Source organism: Lepisma saccharinum, chromosome 25, assembly GCF_977018435.1.
Source record: "Lepisma saccharinum chromosome 25, izLepSacc3.1, whole genome shotgun sequence".
NCBI classification, from domain to species: domain Eukaryota; kingdom Metazoa; phylum Arthropoda; class Insecta; order Zygentoma; family Lepismatidae; genus Lepisma; species Lepisma saccharinum.
The window spans coordinates 28,864,367-28,881,882 of NC_139253.1; the positions used below are offsets into that span (position 1 = coordinate 28,864,367).

A 17,516-nucleotide genomic window follows, 5' to 3' on the forward strand; every position below is an offset into this window, starting at 1 on the left:
AAAAAAGCTTGCCGCTGGATGGGCATACTCCCTTTCATTTTAAACATGTCCGCTGGTGAAGTAGAAATAAGATTTGGACATAATATTATTTCTATTTCCTGAAAACATATTCCATTGAGTTTGATTTCCCTCTCCCAGGGACTGGCGTTTGCAGATTATGGTAGATTTTACCATTAGGCCAAAAGCAGGATGCTAAGTGTCAACAAATATCAAAGTGTGCTTGGTTTAGTACCATTTTGCTGGGGTTGGCATGCTGATTGAGGAAAAACTTGCTGGTTCCTCAGTTCTTGCCGATCTTCGCAACCTCTCTGCCCCCCCCCCCCCCCCTTCACTGTCCCTTCCACCCCTCACCCATCTGTCTGTAGGATGACTGCCGCAGTTCCTCAGCAAGTGGCAGAAAGCCCATGACCATCTTTGAGCTGCTGCTGGTGCATGCGAAAGCAGTCAATTCTTGACAGTAGCTAATCTAGTTAATTATACATACATTGCACTCATAATTTTATAAAATGCACCTAAAAAGTAGAGAACTCGAAATATGTACAAATGAAATGTAGGAAGTTTTTCACTTCCTACATGGAGGAATCGCCCCTGGTTTACAAACTACCTCAGAGACAGTGGAAAAGACCTGCTCTTCTCAAAAAAAATAAAAATATTTGCTAAAACACTGACATCGTCACCCAACATGGATGACAAGTCCTTGGGAAGGATAAAACTCTGTCTGAGATGATTAAAATCGGCATATTCGAGAAGAATGTGTCGAAGACTTAAAACAACGTTGCAAGTATGGCACAAGTCCTTGAAGCAAATGACGATGCGTTAGATGGCTGTGTCCGATTCGGGGCCATATTAAGATCACTTCTTCTCAGCACAAGGAACAGGGTTAGGAACGCCAAGCATCAGTGACAGGCTTGATAGTTCGAAGCTTGTTCCCCCTTGTCCCATCCCACTTGGCTTGCCACATATTAACCCCTTAAGTGTGGAGGGCATATATATAAGCCCTCCGCATTGTGCTGCTGTAGTGCGGAAGGCTTGTTTCAACTATATTCCATTTACTGTGGCATATATAGTCACTCAGAGCTTTGGTGAGATAGTTCTAGCTGTGGTATAAACGAAAAATAGGAGCAACAGAGGAAAAAGATGAAAAAGAAGACGAAAAGAAAGAAGAGAAAAATTAGTTTAGTCTTCTTCCTCTTTTTCCTCTCTTGCTACAATTTTTTGTTCCTACTACAGCTAGAACTATCTCACCAAACGTCTGTGTGACTATATACACCACAGTAACCTTCCACACTACAGCAGCACAATATGGAGGGAGTATACTGAATTTGACTAAAAACCTACATTTTCCCGTAGCGACTTGTTCAACAAATTCCACACTTAAGGGGTTAAGAATGGAACAACAAAAAACATTCTGAAGGTCCCTAACTGGCAGAAGGTGGATGAGAATGTCGCAGTCTGCATCAGCAGACTTGGCAGCAGCATTGGCTGCTTTGTTTCCTTTGATGCCCACGTGACTAGGGATCCAACAAAAGTACACTTCAGCTCTGGCACACAAGGACACTAGATGTCTAAAGATACGCTGCACTACAGGATGTCTGGAATTCGATAATTCCAGGCTCTGGAGCACACTGGTGGAATCTGTGCATACAATGAATTTCTTTAGAATGTGAATATCTGCGAAATCCAATGCCTTTAGGACAGCATACAGTTCTACCGTGTAGATGAAACTGTGACTTTCAGAGTCCACCAGAAAGGTACACCCTACTGATTCCGCAAATTTGGACCCATCCGTGTAAAACACATTAAAATTAGGGTACTGAATGTGAAGCTCTTAAAACTGCTGCTGGCACTCGACCATTGGTGTTTCTGCCTTTGGGAGAGCAGTAAATGACATGTTGATCGAAGGTGCAGGAAACTCTCAAGTTGGGAGAGGCGCTATGAGTGGAGAAACGCCAGGAAGGTCACTGTCAACACCAAGTGCTGACAGGATCTAGTCTGCATGAACACTGAATGGTCTCGTGGCATGAGGATGTAGCCGGTACAAAGCCAGCATTCTCTCATTGGAGACAGTATGATAAGACGATGGATGTGAGAGCTTCGAGTGAAGATGAAGGAAGTAATTGAGAATAAATCTTTGTCTTCGCTGAAACATGTTGAAATCATAGGTGTGCGCACAGGGGAGCAGGGGGGGCAAATGCCCCCCCCTCTAATCATGGATGTTCGCAGATTTTTTCCACAAAGAGACAAGCAAGATATTTTTCCATGGGGTATAATACCCCAATAATAGTGTTGCCCCCTCAAAAGACACCTCTTGAATTTGAAATTACCGCATTCCTGCATCCTCATTATAACAATTAATGTAAATTATTATGACTGAAATCAAATTATACATGTGAAAACGTACTTTTTGGTTGACATTCGTTTTCTGAGGGAAAGATGTGGCAATCCTTGACCCCCTTCCAGACATCTATGCCCCTATATTATTATATTTTCACCTAGAAATTTAGGATAGATGAATCTTATCGGCGTTATTAAACAATATTATACTCTTATAGAAAATTAAGTATTTTCAAGCCGATGAAAGTTCAAAGCAACTACGGGGGAAGGAGGTACAGTGGCGCAACCACAGCCTCCCCCCAACCTTGAACGGAAATCAATTTTAGGGGGGCAAACATGGAAGTAAAGGAAAGCAAGATTAGCAGAATCTAAGAGTAGCAGGACAAAAGGATACTCGAAATGGAATTAGTTTTCACGTCTTTCTTGCATTATTTCTTCCAGACCGCCAAGAGCACCTGTGGGGGGTGGGGATAGAGCTGTAATTGCCCCCTTGATTTCATATTTTATACAAATATAAGTACATTTTGTAAAATTTCATTGCTTGCTTCGCTCGCAATGTCTGCTTTTCTTGCGGTCTTGTCAAGTTCAGAGACGTAGCTAGGGGTCGGCGGGAGTTAACCCTGGATGCCAAACGATCTAAATGAAAAAAATTGTAAAAGATAATAATATGGCGCTCCATGAAATTTTTTTCGCCATATTAAATCGATAGTGTTTTCATTTTGCAAAAATTTGGATGTGAAAATTTATTATTTTAAATTAACGAGGAGAGAAGTACTGCTGCTAAAAGGTTCTCTCTTAAGTGCATGATCAATTGTTTTGAGGAAAAGGAACATGCACATTTGAGAGCCAATTTATATGATTTTTACTGTTGGTATGTATATGGGTATGTATTAATATATGTGTGGGGGGTGAGGGGAGGGGTGTATATATAAACACACCCATCAATGCAATAAAATTTAAACAAGTGAGATGAATTTTTTTTCTTTTCCGCCTGGCTTTTGCCGCCCCCCCCCCCCCCCCCACAGTAGAAGGGTCTGCGCACGCCTATGGTTGAAAAGAATGTGTAACAAACATATATGAATAACATTGAAAGTAAAATCACTATTTCAACAAAACAGATACTTAATTCATTGAGTATTCTACTTAAACCTAAATAATATTGTGAACACTTAGAATGCCCATCATATGGGTTCCTATTGCAACTTGTCGTCATGAGAACATTGTTCTGCATGAATTGCCTTGCCACATGGTTGACAAGACAACACCAGAAGTAGTGACCGGCATGTTGTGGAGTCCGAAATAGAACAGTAATTTACTAATTTTCCACATATTTTGTCTATTTATATGTATTTACACAAAGAATTTTTAAAAAAATATTTTGTCTGGGATGTCTAAAATATGTAAATTCTTTGTTTGCCTAAATACACAAAGAATTTTTAAAAAATATTTTGTCTGGAATGTCCAAAATATGTAAATTCTTTGTTTATTACCTAAATATGTGTTTTATGTGCTAAAGGTAAAATTATGCATTTTCATGTGAAATAAGATGGCAGATTACATTGTAGCCGTATGGTCGACACTCTTACCAATTATGGCCAAAAATCCACTCCCAAGTTATAAATAGCAAATCTGGAATTTCCAAAAGCAATGTTTATACAGGGTGAAGCAATTTTGGCTACCTACACTGAAGTTTGCAACACTGCATAGCAGTGAGTCTTCAATTTCAATAGCCACGGAAGTATGGTTCATGCAACAATGTGTATTTTGTCTAGATGAGTTTATTCAAACTAATTCCTCAGCATCAATGCTTCTCTGCCATGCTGTTATGACTACTACTTTTTTACCAGTTTAATGGGGTCAAAGCTAAGTACAACATATTGTTAACTTTTCAATTACCTTAACTTTCCTGTACATCAACTTGTACTCAAGAATTGGAGCAAAACTTTCTATCACCCATTCAAGACGTGGACTTCTGCCATCTTCTGCTACATCACTCTTTTTGACTGTTGCTTGGCTTGGAGAACCTTAAAAGAAAATATGAATTTATCAAGAAAAACTACTTCATACCTTTATATCTCATATTTAAAAACAGCTATATATTTTATTTCCATCAACTATTTGTTTAAAAATCTTCATTAATTTAATATATATTACAGCATCACTAAGTGCACATAAACAGAAAACCCTAAGTTTACATTTCTCGATATTACGCTTTCCTGTATTGCACATACATTGCATTGCCTGGTAATACACAAAACTGTGGAATTATTCTTTGCCACTGTATCAGTTACTTTTGTGAACTCAGATTTATGTACAAAATGTTCCTTAATTCAGTTTGAATAAAAAGTTGGAGGGGGCTAAAGCTTTCGGTTCTGAATTCTTGGAGGGCTAACTAATACCTGCTAAAAGGTATTTACTTATACTTTGCTATGGTTTAATTTAATTTTACCAACAATATATTCTACAGTCAGACCCAAAACATCATATATGAAAGGACATATAGGCAAAAAAAAAATTTGTCAAATAAAATATAATTATTATATTGTTTTCTTTTCTTTAGTCTTTACTTAATGGAAAAATATCACAACTTTCTACTCATATTAACCCTTTGTGGGACACAGAAGAAATACGATGGTCACGCATGGTGGCAGAGAATGGGTTTTAAAATAGGAAGGTTAGAAACTCAGACAGATGGAGGGTGTTGACAAAACAATAATTGATAAATAACAACATAAAAACCACATACCTGGAACTAGGGACAGTGGGTGACCAATGTAGGTTTAACAGTGCAAAACACATCATGAGAAGTACATTCATTCTCAATTTTCTGGATATACTACAGAGCATTCCGTGACATTCGCTACGAGATTTGGCGGCAAGTGACCCGGCGGCAGCGCTTGTCTGTCTTTCCCGGTGAACGGGGTCCACGACAGTCGCTAGAGTCTGCTATTAAAATTACAGTTTTCATATTGTGTACTAACCTTGACTACAGAAGGTGTTGAGAATGATGTCCCTCTGCTGCAACACATTCCTGGCATCTCCGAAGGAAACTGGCATTTACACGTGCAAGTTCGTCTACTGTAATTCTCCCGATTTCTTGTACAATACTGTCTTCTAACTCACTGATGGTATGCAGATTGTCTTTGTATACTTTATTTTTTAGGGCTTAAATTTAAGAATTTTAGCAGCTCTAAATACTGTGGTTTTTGAAACACCCGTTTCTTGTGAGAGGCGGCGGATAGATTTCCGAGGAGACTGTTCTAACCTTAGTCCTAACCTATCTCATTGAGTTTTTCCTCGGTAAGTAACGTGGGTTTCTCTTTCCACTTTTATTCAGAACTGACCCTTTTACTCTAAACTTTTTTTATGAGGTTTAATATAGCGGTCCTATGTGGAACGGGAACACCAGGAAATTTTGTTGCAAAACATCGTCGCACTTCTCCACAATTCCTCTTTCCGAAGTAACACTCGACAAGATAAATCCTTTGTTGTAATGTAAACTTTTGTGGTGCCACATTAAGCCACAATCTTCAACACACGGACACGACACAACACAACTTCCGAGGGAGGATTATACTGGCATCAGTCTGCAATGTCAACAGAAAGGGAAAGAGAGCGAAGGCAGGGAGAGCAAAAAAACAGACTGTAGTGTGTGACTGTCGCGGACCCCTTTCACTGAGAAAGACAATCGCTGACGCCGGGCCACTTGCCGCCGAGTCTCGTAGCGAATGTCACGGAATGCTATGTACATGTAACATTACTACTATTAACCATGGACCGCTACACCCTTGTAAACAAAGAAACAAAAGGAATCTCCTTCCGATTTATACCATACCACCCAAAAAAAGAACTGGACATCAACCTTTTCTATACTAGTAACCAATATAATTCAGAGTGAAGAAAAATCAAACACACCCTCCCCATCCTCCACAATAATCCCTGTCACTATGGATGCCCTGGATAGACCTATGGTTCCTTTCAGTCCCCCACTCAACGTTACAAACATCTTGGTCCAAAATACGCTGATGCACACACAAGTCCTGCAAGTCTCATTATCATCTGCTTTTAAATGGGCGAAACCTCAACCCCTTTCTCCAATGAACTTCAGAATCAACAATCACTGTTAATCCCCCTCCCCCATCCTCTCCATCTACACCAATAGCAACAACACTAACTTCAACATTTTCCACCAACCACCCCATCAACAAACATACACTCATGTACATAAGTTAGGGATAATTCTGTTGAAGGTATTTATCACAAGAGGAACATGGAGAACCACCCATATATGGATTGAAGGTTGAATTGCAAATGGTATCAGACTGAAAACAGTGCGAGAAAAGGTACAGAGTGGGCAACGGGGACGAAAATGCAAAGGGGTGTGAAAATCAGGAAATGTACCCATGTGTTAGTCCAGGAAACAGGGTAAGGCACAGGGATATCAATAGTGTGTGTGGTCTCCCCGCACTGTAGGACATGCTCCACAATGCGAGTGCATGCTGAGGATAAGGTTATCAAGAAGTGGCTAGGGTATGACTTGTGGACCAGTGCCTCCCTGAGCTCGGTAATGGGCCTTGGAGCCATTTGACGACATACAATTTGCCTGCCAAGCATGGCGCATGCATGCTCTATTGGGTTCAAGTCTGGTGAGCGACTGTGCCAATCGAATCATCTGATTTCTTGAGTCTCAAGGTACATGTTGACTATGCCAGCTCAATGGGGATTAGCATTATCATCCATCAGAATGAATTCAGGGCCCACTGCACCCCAAAACAGATGACCATATTGGTCAAGGATGTCATCCTGATACATCGCACCTGTGATGGTACCCCATGGGAAGACATGCAGGGGCGTGTGAGACCCCAGGATGGCCCACTCCACACCATGATTCCGCCACCCCTGTAATGGTCCAGTTCAGTAATGTTAGCTGGTCGGAACAATGTTTCGGGTTCTCTCCAGATGAAGACACATCGTGGATCACTGGTAAGACAGAACCTGGATTCATCTGTGAACAAGACATGACTCCATTGCTCAACATGTGTGATGTTCCCTGGACCAATTCAAATGGGCTCTTTTTTGCACTGGGTTCAATGGAACACACCTTGCTGGTCTTCTGGCATACAGGTGTTCCTCAGCTAACCATCTTGTACACTGTAAATCTTGAAACTGATCTCTGTAGCAGCTGCAAGATCTCTGCCAAGATCCGAGGTGGTGCTGTGTCTATTGCACCTGGCTGTTAGGCATAAGAAACAGTCCTCTTGGATGGTGGTATTCCTTGGATAGCCTCCGCCAAACCTCTGAGTGACGTTTTCACCTTGGAATCCTCGCCAGACCCTTGAGATGACACTCTGGGGGACATCCAGTTCACGCGACACTTCCATCTGCGTCTGACCCCTCTCCAGTCCTCAGACAATTCTTCCACACATGAAATCATCCATATGGTGTGTCTGCGCCATTCTCCTACATGTGCACTGACAATCTGGCCAACAACACTGCTGTGTGTATGCTGTCTGTGATGTATCGAACACAACTACTGGCATGTTGAAACAGCGCTCGGCCCATACCCGACTGCAATGGGTGTATACTGTGCCACCAAGCGGTAACTTCGGGAATCACATGTGGCACACAGTCAAGGACTCGTACTCAGAAACACTACATGTATTTACCACTTATTCTCAACATATTTTCTATGTAATTTCACATTATTCTTAAATTTTGCACATGAGTGTATCATTTCGGTAACAAGTGGAAAAATCCTACATATTAGTTGCACATGTAATCATAGCTCTCGGACTCAACCTAGCAACTCAGTAATCACCCCAACCTAACCTCCCCCACCCACACCTGCTCCTCCAATCACAGCCTCATATTTCTTACATTTTCCATCCTACCCATGCACCATCCAGCAAAAATCCTTCTTCCTCTAACATCTGTTGCTATCTTCTCCCATCATCTGGCTACACTGAAGAACAGCACAAGCTAAATTTTCATTGAAAAGTTGACAAGGCAATGAAATCTATAAATTTTCATTTTGTGTGCTAAGTGTTTATTGTTTCCCTAAAGCCCCCACCCCCACCACCCACCCACACACACCATACATTTGAGATAGAAATCAATAATAAATTACCACATTTGATGACTAAAGGTTATTTGAAAAAAAAAAACACACTATATTTGTATTTATGACACCTTTCTGCCTCTGTAGCTTAAAATTGATTGATTTGGTGTTTTGAGAGAAAGAAAGAAGAAGGAAGAAAGCCCCCCCCCTTTCCATCAGGGTTTATATGGATATCCGCTATTTACTACTTACAAATGTAATATTCAGTATCAAGATATTACCATATACATCAAAATATCTAAAATTAATATTTTCTGCACACCTACCGGAGAGTTCAATTACTTTCTGGTCAGCACCTTGGCTATTGCTTGCAGAACACATGTATTCACCAAAGTCAGAAGAATTTGTGTACTTGATGGAAACTGCGTACTTGTTCTCTTCCTTCATTATTTGATAGTGATCAGATTTTGCAAGCGGAACACCATTCTTATACCAAGATACCTGAAAGAATGGATGGATAATGTTAAAAACAAACGTGCAAATTGAGATGTACAATTTAATGTAATATATTGAAAAAAAAATTCTACCACTTTAAAAATTAAACATATGAATGGGAGTTTTATTTTTTCAATAAACAAACACTAGAAATAGAAAACTGTTTCTCATAGGTGTATATTACGTATGTTGTGAAAGTTAAATCTCACACAAAATTATTGGACGAAATTGGTTCATTGGAACTGAAATTCATCAGAATTTGCAAAGAACTGCTATTTTAACGCTTAGACACTGGGTTCTCTGGTTTTGTCGAAACTAGACGTCGGATTTTAGGTTTTTAACCTATTTTTCCTTTACAGGTATGTAAGAAATAATAAGCTATGTCAGCATTTCGTCAAAAAACCTATTTTGCTTGTTAGAACCTATTTTAGATGTATGCACCTAAATCAAGCCTGTCTTTAGGTTTTCATATATTTTTAAAGGTTTTACAGAATTTTTATGTCACACAGAGGCATTTGCTTTGTTTAGTCACAAAAAAATTCAATGACGAACGTGTTTGAAACATACTCTCTGTCGACTTCCCTTCCTCCAAGTCCATGGTGATTTTTCAAAGCTCTAAGCAAAGCAAAATGTCTGGTGACACTGTTACCTGTACAATCCAAAGTGGTCTGATCTGTCACTTCGGTGCTTTGTGGCAATCACGCCTTGCTAACTAACATTTCAGCATTGAAGTTTATACCACTCATTATGTTTTTGTTGAAAGATTATTTTCAGCATATAAGATGATCCTCACAGACGAAATTACGGAGTTTGACTGTGGATAACATGAAAAAATATTTTTGCCTAACTATACGGCGAAGAGTGGATTTTAATAGCAAATTTTCAATGCTAAGTTCTGCCATCGCCTTAGGGTTAGGCAGCACACATAACACACATAACGTTATGTAATATAGTGCGTATTTCAGGATATAGGTGTCCTAATATCCATTGCCCGTGACTATAGCTAATCAACATTTTTCAGGAATTTGGAACAATTTTAAGTTTTTTTTAACCTACTTCAAGATTTTTCGAACCTAACTTAAGAATTTTAGGACCTATGTTTGGATTTTTAGAACCTATTTTAGGATTTTTGGAGCCTATTTTAGGAACCTAAAAGCACACTTTTTAGATCCTAAAAATCCGAGGTCTAGTCACAATGGTCATCATGTTCAGACTGGAAATTTGATATTTGCAAGATTTGAAATTTTTTTTATCTTTGAAACTACAAGTTTACAAACGATACTTAATTTTGTTCAGCAAAGATTAGGTTATAAGCCAATATTCCAAAAACCTTAATTTTCTTTTAACAAATAAAAGAATTTTTTCTTTCTACAAAATTTTAATTGCATTGGGCCACCACATAGGCAACACAAAGACACGAGGGTTCAAAACTGTACCCACGTATTGCCCGATATGTGTTACATTCTGCTGGCAACAATTGTCCACTTGCTGCTTACACTTTCAGAGAGGTGAAAAAAAAACTTTGTAATGTAAAAGCCATGCTCCTTTTGGTGGGAAATATAAAATTTTCACGGTATTGAATAAAAATGCAGGGTTAATTATAGCAGTGGGTTTTAAAAAAAAAATGTTTATCTTATTTTTATTTTGTGCTTAGTAAGTAGAATCTATGTAGATATACAGTATATACCACTGTCGGCCTGGCATTGTTTTTTGTAAGTTCATTATCCTTTTCAGATATCTTGATACTATGAATGATGGCTGGTAATTTAAAATTACACAGTCCTAGTACTACCATAACTTTTGTTGTTGTTCATTAATTGTTGATGAATAAAGTCACTGGTACTGTATACCTACTTTTGGGCTACCCTGTATACATTTAGATAATTACGAATGCTAGATTTACAAATTATAATTTATTTTCTTAAATAGTCTAGGCTACATGCCTCTGTCGAAAAAACTTTCATTCAGCAAATAGAAGAAGAAATTTTAAAATTCTTATTTGGGAGGGGGTTGAACTCCATCGGCCCCCATCAAAATTCCATTTTTCTTTTTAAATCTCAGATACTATAAATGCTAGACTTAAAAATTATATCTCACTGTCTTCAGTGGAAACTATGCTATAAGCATATGGTCAACGACCATTTATCAAGTAGAAGACTGAAGTTTTTTTAAAAAGTTTTTTATGCATTTTGAACCATGTTGGGCCTCCACGTAGGCAACACCAGGATGTGATAGTTCAAAACAGTGCCTGCATATTGCCTGCTGTGCGTGTCATTCTCGTGGCAAGAATTGCACACTTGCTCCTAATACTTTCAGAGGGAAAATAAAATTCTATTGTAAAGACCATGATTTTCTTTTTGGTAGGAAATTGCCCCTCTCCTTCCCCCAAAATATAGTCAGAATAAAATCAAACTTTATTAGTTGCTAATGGCATACTTCAAGTCTCATATGATACTCAATATATGTATCTCTGAACATTATCTGTTACACAGGGTCTTCCCAAAGTCACACAACACTCCTTGTGACACGGATGTCACAGCCAGCCAGCATTATTGTCCGCACGTTCATTATATCCCCAGTGGTTAACAAAGGGAGTGGTACTCTTTGTTAAAAGAAACACCCAAGCGGGCGGTTTTCTCTTAAAGTAGAAGCAAACAAAATGGAGTAGGAAAGCGATGTTGCCAAATTGAAGAAGAGATAAAGAGGAAAAGCAGAAGGAAATGGTAAAGAAAAAAAAAGAGAAACAAAATTAAAGAATATGGAAAGAGAAAAGAAATACAGATAAAGATTAAAAAGGAAGTGTTTAAGGTTAGGCGAAGGGCAGAGGGGGGGAGAGAAATATCCAACTATTACATATTAGGTCTTAATTGACACGAGGGTTCTGGGGGGGATTCTGAATTAAACGGGGGGGGGCAGTATCCAACTCTAGGTCTTACATTATGGCTGGTATTTTAGTTACAGAGGGATTGAACATTAAATTGAGGGGGTACAATTGATCACTTGCTGCTTACACTTTCAGAGGGGGGGGGGGGAACTTTGTAATGTTAAAGCCATGCTCTTTTTGGTGGGAAATAGTATTTTCGCGGTGTGTATTACTATTGTCTTAGACTGTTGCGGAAATTCTGGTGTGGAGACAGCATTAATTTTTTTTGGAGGAGGCAATGCTGTCTAAAATTAGCATGGAAATGTTGGTGGTAGGATTGAGTATTACATTTAAAGGAGGAAATAGGAAGCTCTTGATAAAGTGTTAAATCTTATATTGTCGAGAGATTTCTGTAGTGGAGAGAGAGTTCGAACATTAAATTTTGGAGACTGTATTTAGTGATATTGTATCTACACGTTTTCAACCCCAAACGTGCCAAAAGAGAAGCTGGAAAAGACTAAATATTTTGGGATCTTAAGAAAGTATTGACACCCCATTAAATTAATATTCTTGAAAGCCTGCAAAGAAATGGATGTAAACATTTTCTTGCTCGCTTCACTTGCAATCATGTGCTGCGAGAATGTGTGTTTGGCACTTTATTGAGGTGAATGTGAAGTTTTATACTATAGCTGCATTACAAGACATAAGCGATATTCTTGATATTCATTAATAACATCACTTCTTAAAATATAATGCTTAGTGTTGGTATACTGCTTAATTTTAAAACAGGTGCATCATTTGAGACAAAAATATATCGAATCCACATTTCTAACTTGTCACAGGAAAATTTTAATTTTGCACTGAAGATAAAATCCAAGTAATTATTGTTATGGATTATGATTTGTTACTAAAAATAATTATATTTACCCCAGGAAAATGAGGGGTTGGGGTGAGTTCTTTGAAACAGGAACCCTGTTATATTATTGCCCTGAGGTTAAGAATTTCTAGCTAGGGTTCTGTAATGTCTCGTGAAATAAATTGAATCTGCCATACGGCTGGACCATATTATTTGGTTTGCCAAGGTTGCATTATTCTATCTTTATCTTAAGTTGTGTAATAATTTGTGTTAAATACTCAAATTGAGTTTTATAAAGCCACTCAAAAATACTATTTATATGCATATTTACATATTTTAATTTACTACATTTAACCAATCTATGTGCTAGCTTTAAGTTTTTTCGAAAATCGAACAATCAAAATATATGGACAATGTAACATGGCATTTCATTCAAATAGACATCAACTATTACACATTCATCCAAACTATTTTCAGGGGATTATGATGAACGATTTTAGGGGTGGTCTTGAGTGATGGGCACCCCTGTTTAGGGAGGAGGGCAGATCAAGTATAGTGTTCTGTAAAGCTGAAAAAAGTTACTTTTGTTAGACACGCTGTGGTAATTAAATACTTTGTGGGGATTACGATATGATGTTTTTTTTTGGGGGGGGGATGCATGACATGATTTTTGGGGGGACGCATGACATGATTTTGGGGGGGAATGCGCCATTAGCTTTGAGGGGGATAGGCACCTCTGCTCTCCATGAAGGAAATAATATCCTGCAGTTTTGTCTTCATACTTGGGATTTTCCTAGCAGCCATGAGGATAACTTGCATTATGCAAAGTCTAAGAAAAAGAACTAAAAGCACAACACTATAACAAAGCACCAAAACAGCACCATAACACAACAAAGAAATAACACAACACAACTAGTTAAAAAAATCTACCCCGCACGTGGTTATGGCGCAAAAATAACGAGAGGCACCTTTCAACTACAAGAAATGTAAAGAAAATGTAGCAAGAATGTCTGAGTGCATGCACTCATCGGGAGTGGTTTGGCTATTCTTAGCTATTGTTGCCAGTGTTAAGTTTCATGAAAGGGTTGTCGATGGGGACATAATAAACTAATAAACGCGCGGACTTTATCAAAAATAACTGAGTGTGACATGGGTGTCACAGCCGGCATCAAAGGGTTAACAGATTCCAATACTTAACTTCCTGTCTTTGAAAGATTATTAACCATTCATGTATAATCTAATAATTATGAGTTTTTAAGTTCAATGTTTCTCATGATTCTTTGAAATTTCTCACACTTTATGCCTGTCTTTTATATGTGAATAACTGCACCTGTGCCTTTGTAAAATATCTGAGAAGACACATAACAATAATTTAATAGCATTTATATTTGGAATAATTGAAATATTGTCCTGTTTCTATTAAAATCTCAGTTTCTCTTTTTGTTTTTATGAAAAATATAAATCTGAATCAGTTCAATAAATTGCCAGTGAGTTCATTGGAATCTGTAAACTTGCTACTTTGTCACTTCACTAATGTATACTACAATGATTATTAATTTAACATGGAAACATATCAATAATATATAAGTTTAAATATTATTCTTCTAGTTTATGGTTATTACAAGCATTAAAAACACTGTTTATTTGTTAGTTTGTTTTTTGGTACAGTTTTGGGAGAACAAACTACAAATAAATGCCTGATGAAGTGTATTTTATCCCCAAATATTATATTAAAATATAAAATGTTTAAGTGCTTTATCTCTACTCTACAAAGTCAATCTTACCCTTGCTTTGGGTTCAGCATGAACTGTGCACACCAATTCAGAGTCCAAACCAACATCGGATATAATAGTTTCCCTTTCAATTTCAATCTCTGGTGCATCTGCAAAAAGTTCAAAAATTGAAATTTAGATTTACACTAATTGAAAAGAAATTTCCATATTACCAACTAGGATTGTCTGTTGTTTAAATATTGAATTCTTCCTTGCAGTTCAAGGGGTCCCAGGTTCGATACCCGGTGGAGGTGCATAGTGGTTCAGATCCCACTTTAAACTGTGGGTCCAGTCCAGATTAGCCTTACTGTGCATAAAGTGGACTTAAAACACCAAATCAATCAATCAATCAATTCCTTGCAGTTAGCAAATTTGGAAATGTCATTACAAACAGTGCTAGCATAATTGTACATCATTTGATAATTGATAATGCAATGCAAAAGAAAAATTGAAATCTTGAACTGCACACTTAAACTTAGAGAAATGAAGCATGGATAGCATGAAAAAATGAGTAGCATACTTACACCTTACTTGAAGATTAATATGGCCTGTGTCATTCCTCTCCAACCCATTATATGCTGTGCATTCATATTTCCCACTATGGTGGCGGTTCACTTCATTAAAAGTAATTTGAAAACCATCTACTGAAGGTTGTCCAGAAGGCATTAGTTTACCCTGAAAAAGAAAGTATCATATACTGTAAACGAAAGTTCTAACAACAAAATATAAAAAGTCAGAATAATACAAAGAGAGTGGAAATCGAAATACATATTTGGCCTGCAAATTTGCCAGGACCAGATCAAAGGTATAGTTTTTACAGTAAAACTTGGTTCTCTCACCAGGCTTGTTGAAAACTGTAATGCGAGGAGAAGGGGGGGTTGGGAATGGGGATTAGGGGTGGAAATGGGATTGGTTCAGCCCAAGCAGTGTGGTTGCACTAATGGCTAATATGTAGGCCCTCTCTCATCTTTTCCATACTGAGATGTTGGTGGATTGGGGTAAGGGGTGGATGATTGCTACCTGGAAGCATTGAAAGGAATGTTGCAATTGTTGGTATGGGTGACAACAGTGAAGTCCAGAGTTTTGGTGGCGTGGTTAGTAATCCTGAGGTTAAGGACTCTCTTATTTAAGTCCTAATAGCCACCACACTAGTCTCCTTAATAGTCAATCTCCATGACAGGAAAGTTACAATAGCAAGCATATTTTGTAAATAGTGATGCTGGATTCAAATACTGGGTAATATGTGACAATAGACTGGCATTCACTGAATCTTGAATCTGAAATCCTGGATCTGATATCCAAGTTGGAACACTTAAACCAGTGACCAAATCTCAAATCCTCAATCCAGCATCCAAATCTTTAATCCTGGATCTGACAGCTGAATCTTGTAGTCCAATGAACCTCAAATTGTGGATCTGATAGTGGAATATCAGATCCTGGATATGATATATGAATCTCAAATCCTGTCTCTGACTTCAGAATATTGACATGTGGATCTGACATCCAAATCTTCATTATCCGAATCATTCAAGACTCAATATCTAAATCCATCATGGACTTTTATCACTGTGTATGTTCCTCCACCTAACACCTTTACTTCACCATTCATCATCCTTGCAATTAGCCAACAGAGGAAAAAAGCAATGTAAAAAAGAATAAAAGTCATGTTTCATTAACATTAATCCATCGCTGTGTGTAGAAAGAATTACACTGGGCAACAAATTTTGACTTTCCGATCATTGCATAAACTCTAATAAGTGATTCCATATATTTCGGGTGTGCTGAATCCAAATCTGTAATCAGTTTTTCTTGATCACATCACAATTCTTTGCAAAGTTGATGTGAAGGTACATCGTAGTACGTAAATGATGTGGATTTTTATGCATGTTTAGTTATATATTGAGGTGCGGAAATCCAAAATGACAGTCATACATTATGAAAAATGTAATGTACTATATCATACAAGGCATTGGAATGTACAGAAAGAAATCAATATATTATTAGAAACAAAAAGCTGAATGTATCAGTATCGTCATTCAACATATGAATTTTAAGTTACAGTGCTTGTAAAACTTTAACAAATTAAACTTGTCAAGACACATGAGTAACTGATTGCATGCAGTTGCTACATGGAAATGGACACAACACACATAACATACAAACTGGAAGATGTTCAACATTTCAAGAAAAGCACTGCCCATCGTTATTCAATGCCTTGACGAATTTCTTCATCAGCCCTAATTTTATGTGTAGGGTCGGTAAGAGAACGTCGGATGCTTCAATAAGACACTTCTGCTTGATATTTTTTGATCCATTGTCTTTGGGGCCATTCTTTCCGAGGCCGATGCTGAGACCTTCCTCTGCTATCCCACTCGCAAATGAAACACAGAGATTTTGTATTACCTAGGTGTAGACCCAGTAATAGTGCTATCACTTTAAAATTGGCACACACTTTCCATTTATGTTATTCATACTTAATCTTTGTCAACAACAGTTCCAAATTTTCATAAGATTCTTTCCGAAGTAAGGAGTAACCAATGAGAACAGAAGCATACGTGTTGCCATTGTTGAGGAGGACACTTTTCAAACTGCGATGTGACGCATCAATAAAAGTCTCCATTCACTAGGATCGTGCTTAGGTAGTCCCAATCTACGCATCACTTCATGGATGTTGTTGCAAAATACAAGCTTACTGTCTTGTGTCTTGGATAACATGACATATATTAACAATACGAAACATGTAATTTCTGAGAAAACCTGATGTGATGGGGGTTTTCTCAACTTATATCTGGTTTCAGTGGGTCGATTTCATATTGGAACTGTTACAACCTCCCATGCAATGAAATCAATGTTGCAGAGTGTTATAGAAATACAGGAAATTACAATCTACCTTTCTAGTCCATGTTACTTTTGGTGGTGGGTTTCCACTTGCATTGCATGTGAGAGTGGCTTCATCTCCCTTCAGTACAGCTAATGTTCTTGAAGCTGGCATTCCAGTTATTTCAGGAGGGTCTGTAGGAAAAAAAATACAATTTATAAATTGTAATCTTAGAAACAAATCATAGATGTAAAGAATGAAAGTGACTAAACTATTGGTAAATCAAGCTCAATAGATAAGTTTGTTTCTCATATCAATTT

General features: G+C 37.9%; 1 protein-coding gene across 3 annotated transcripts in view; it reads right to left on the reverse strand.

Annotated features, from left to right (window-relative positions):
• Positions 1–17,516, reverse strand: part of LOC145978594 (lachesin-like) — a 262,283-nt gene that overhangs the window by 31,198 nt on the left and 213,569 nt on the right. For all 3 annotated transcript variants that reach the window (XM_083111307.1, XM_083111305.1, XM_083111306.1), the window contains exons 4-8: positions 17,269–17,390; positions 14,903–15,053; positions 14,391–14,488; positions 8,719–8,893; positions 4,231–4,358 (exon numbers count right to left, since the gene is read on the reverse strand). In XM_083111307.1, the coding sequence (XP_082967433.1) occupies positions 4,231–4,358; positions 8,719–8,893; positions 14,391–14,488; positions 14,903–15,053; positions 17,269–17,390 (674 nt within the window). The remainder of the gene's footprint in view (positions 1–4,230; positions 4,359–8,718; positions 8,894–14,390; positions 14,489–14,902; positions 15,054–17,268; positions 17,391–17,516) is intronic.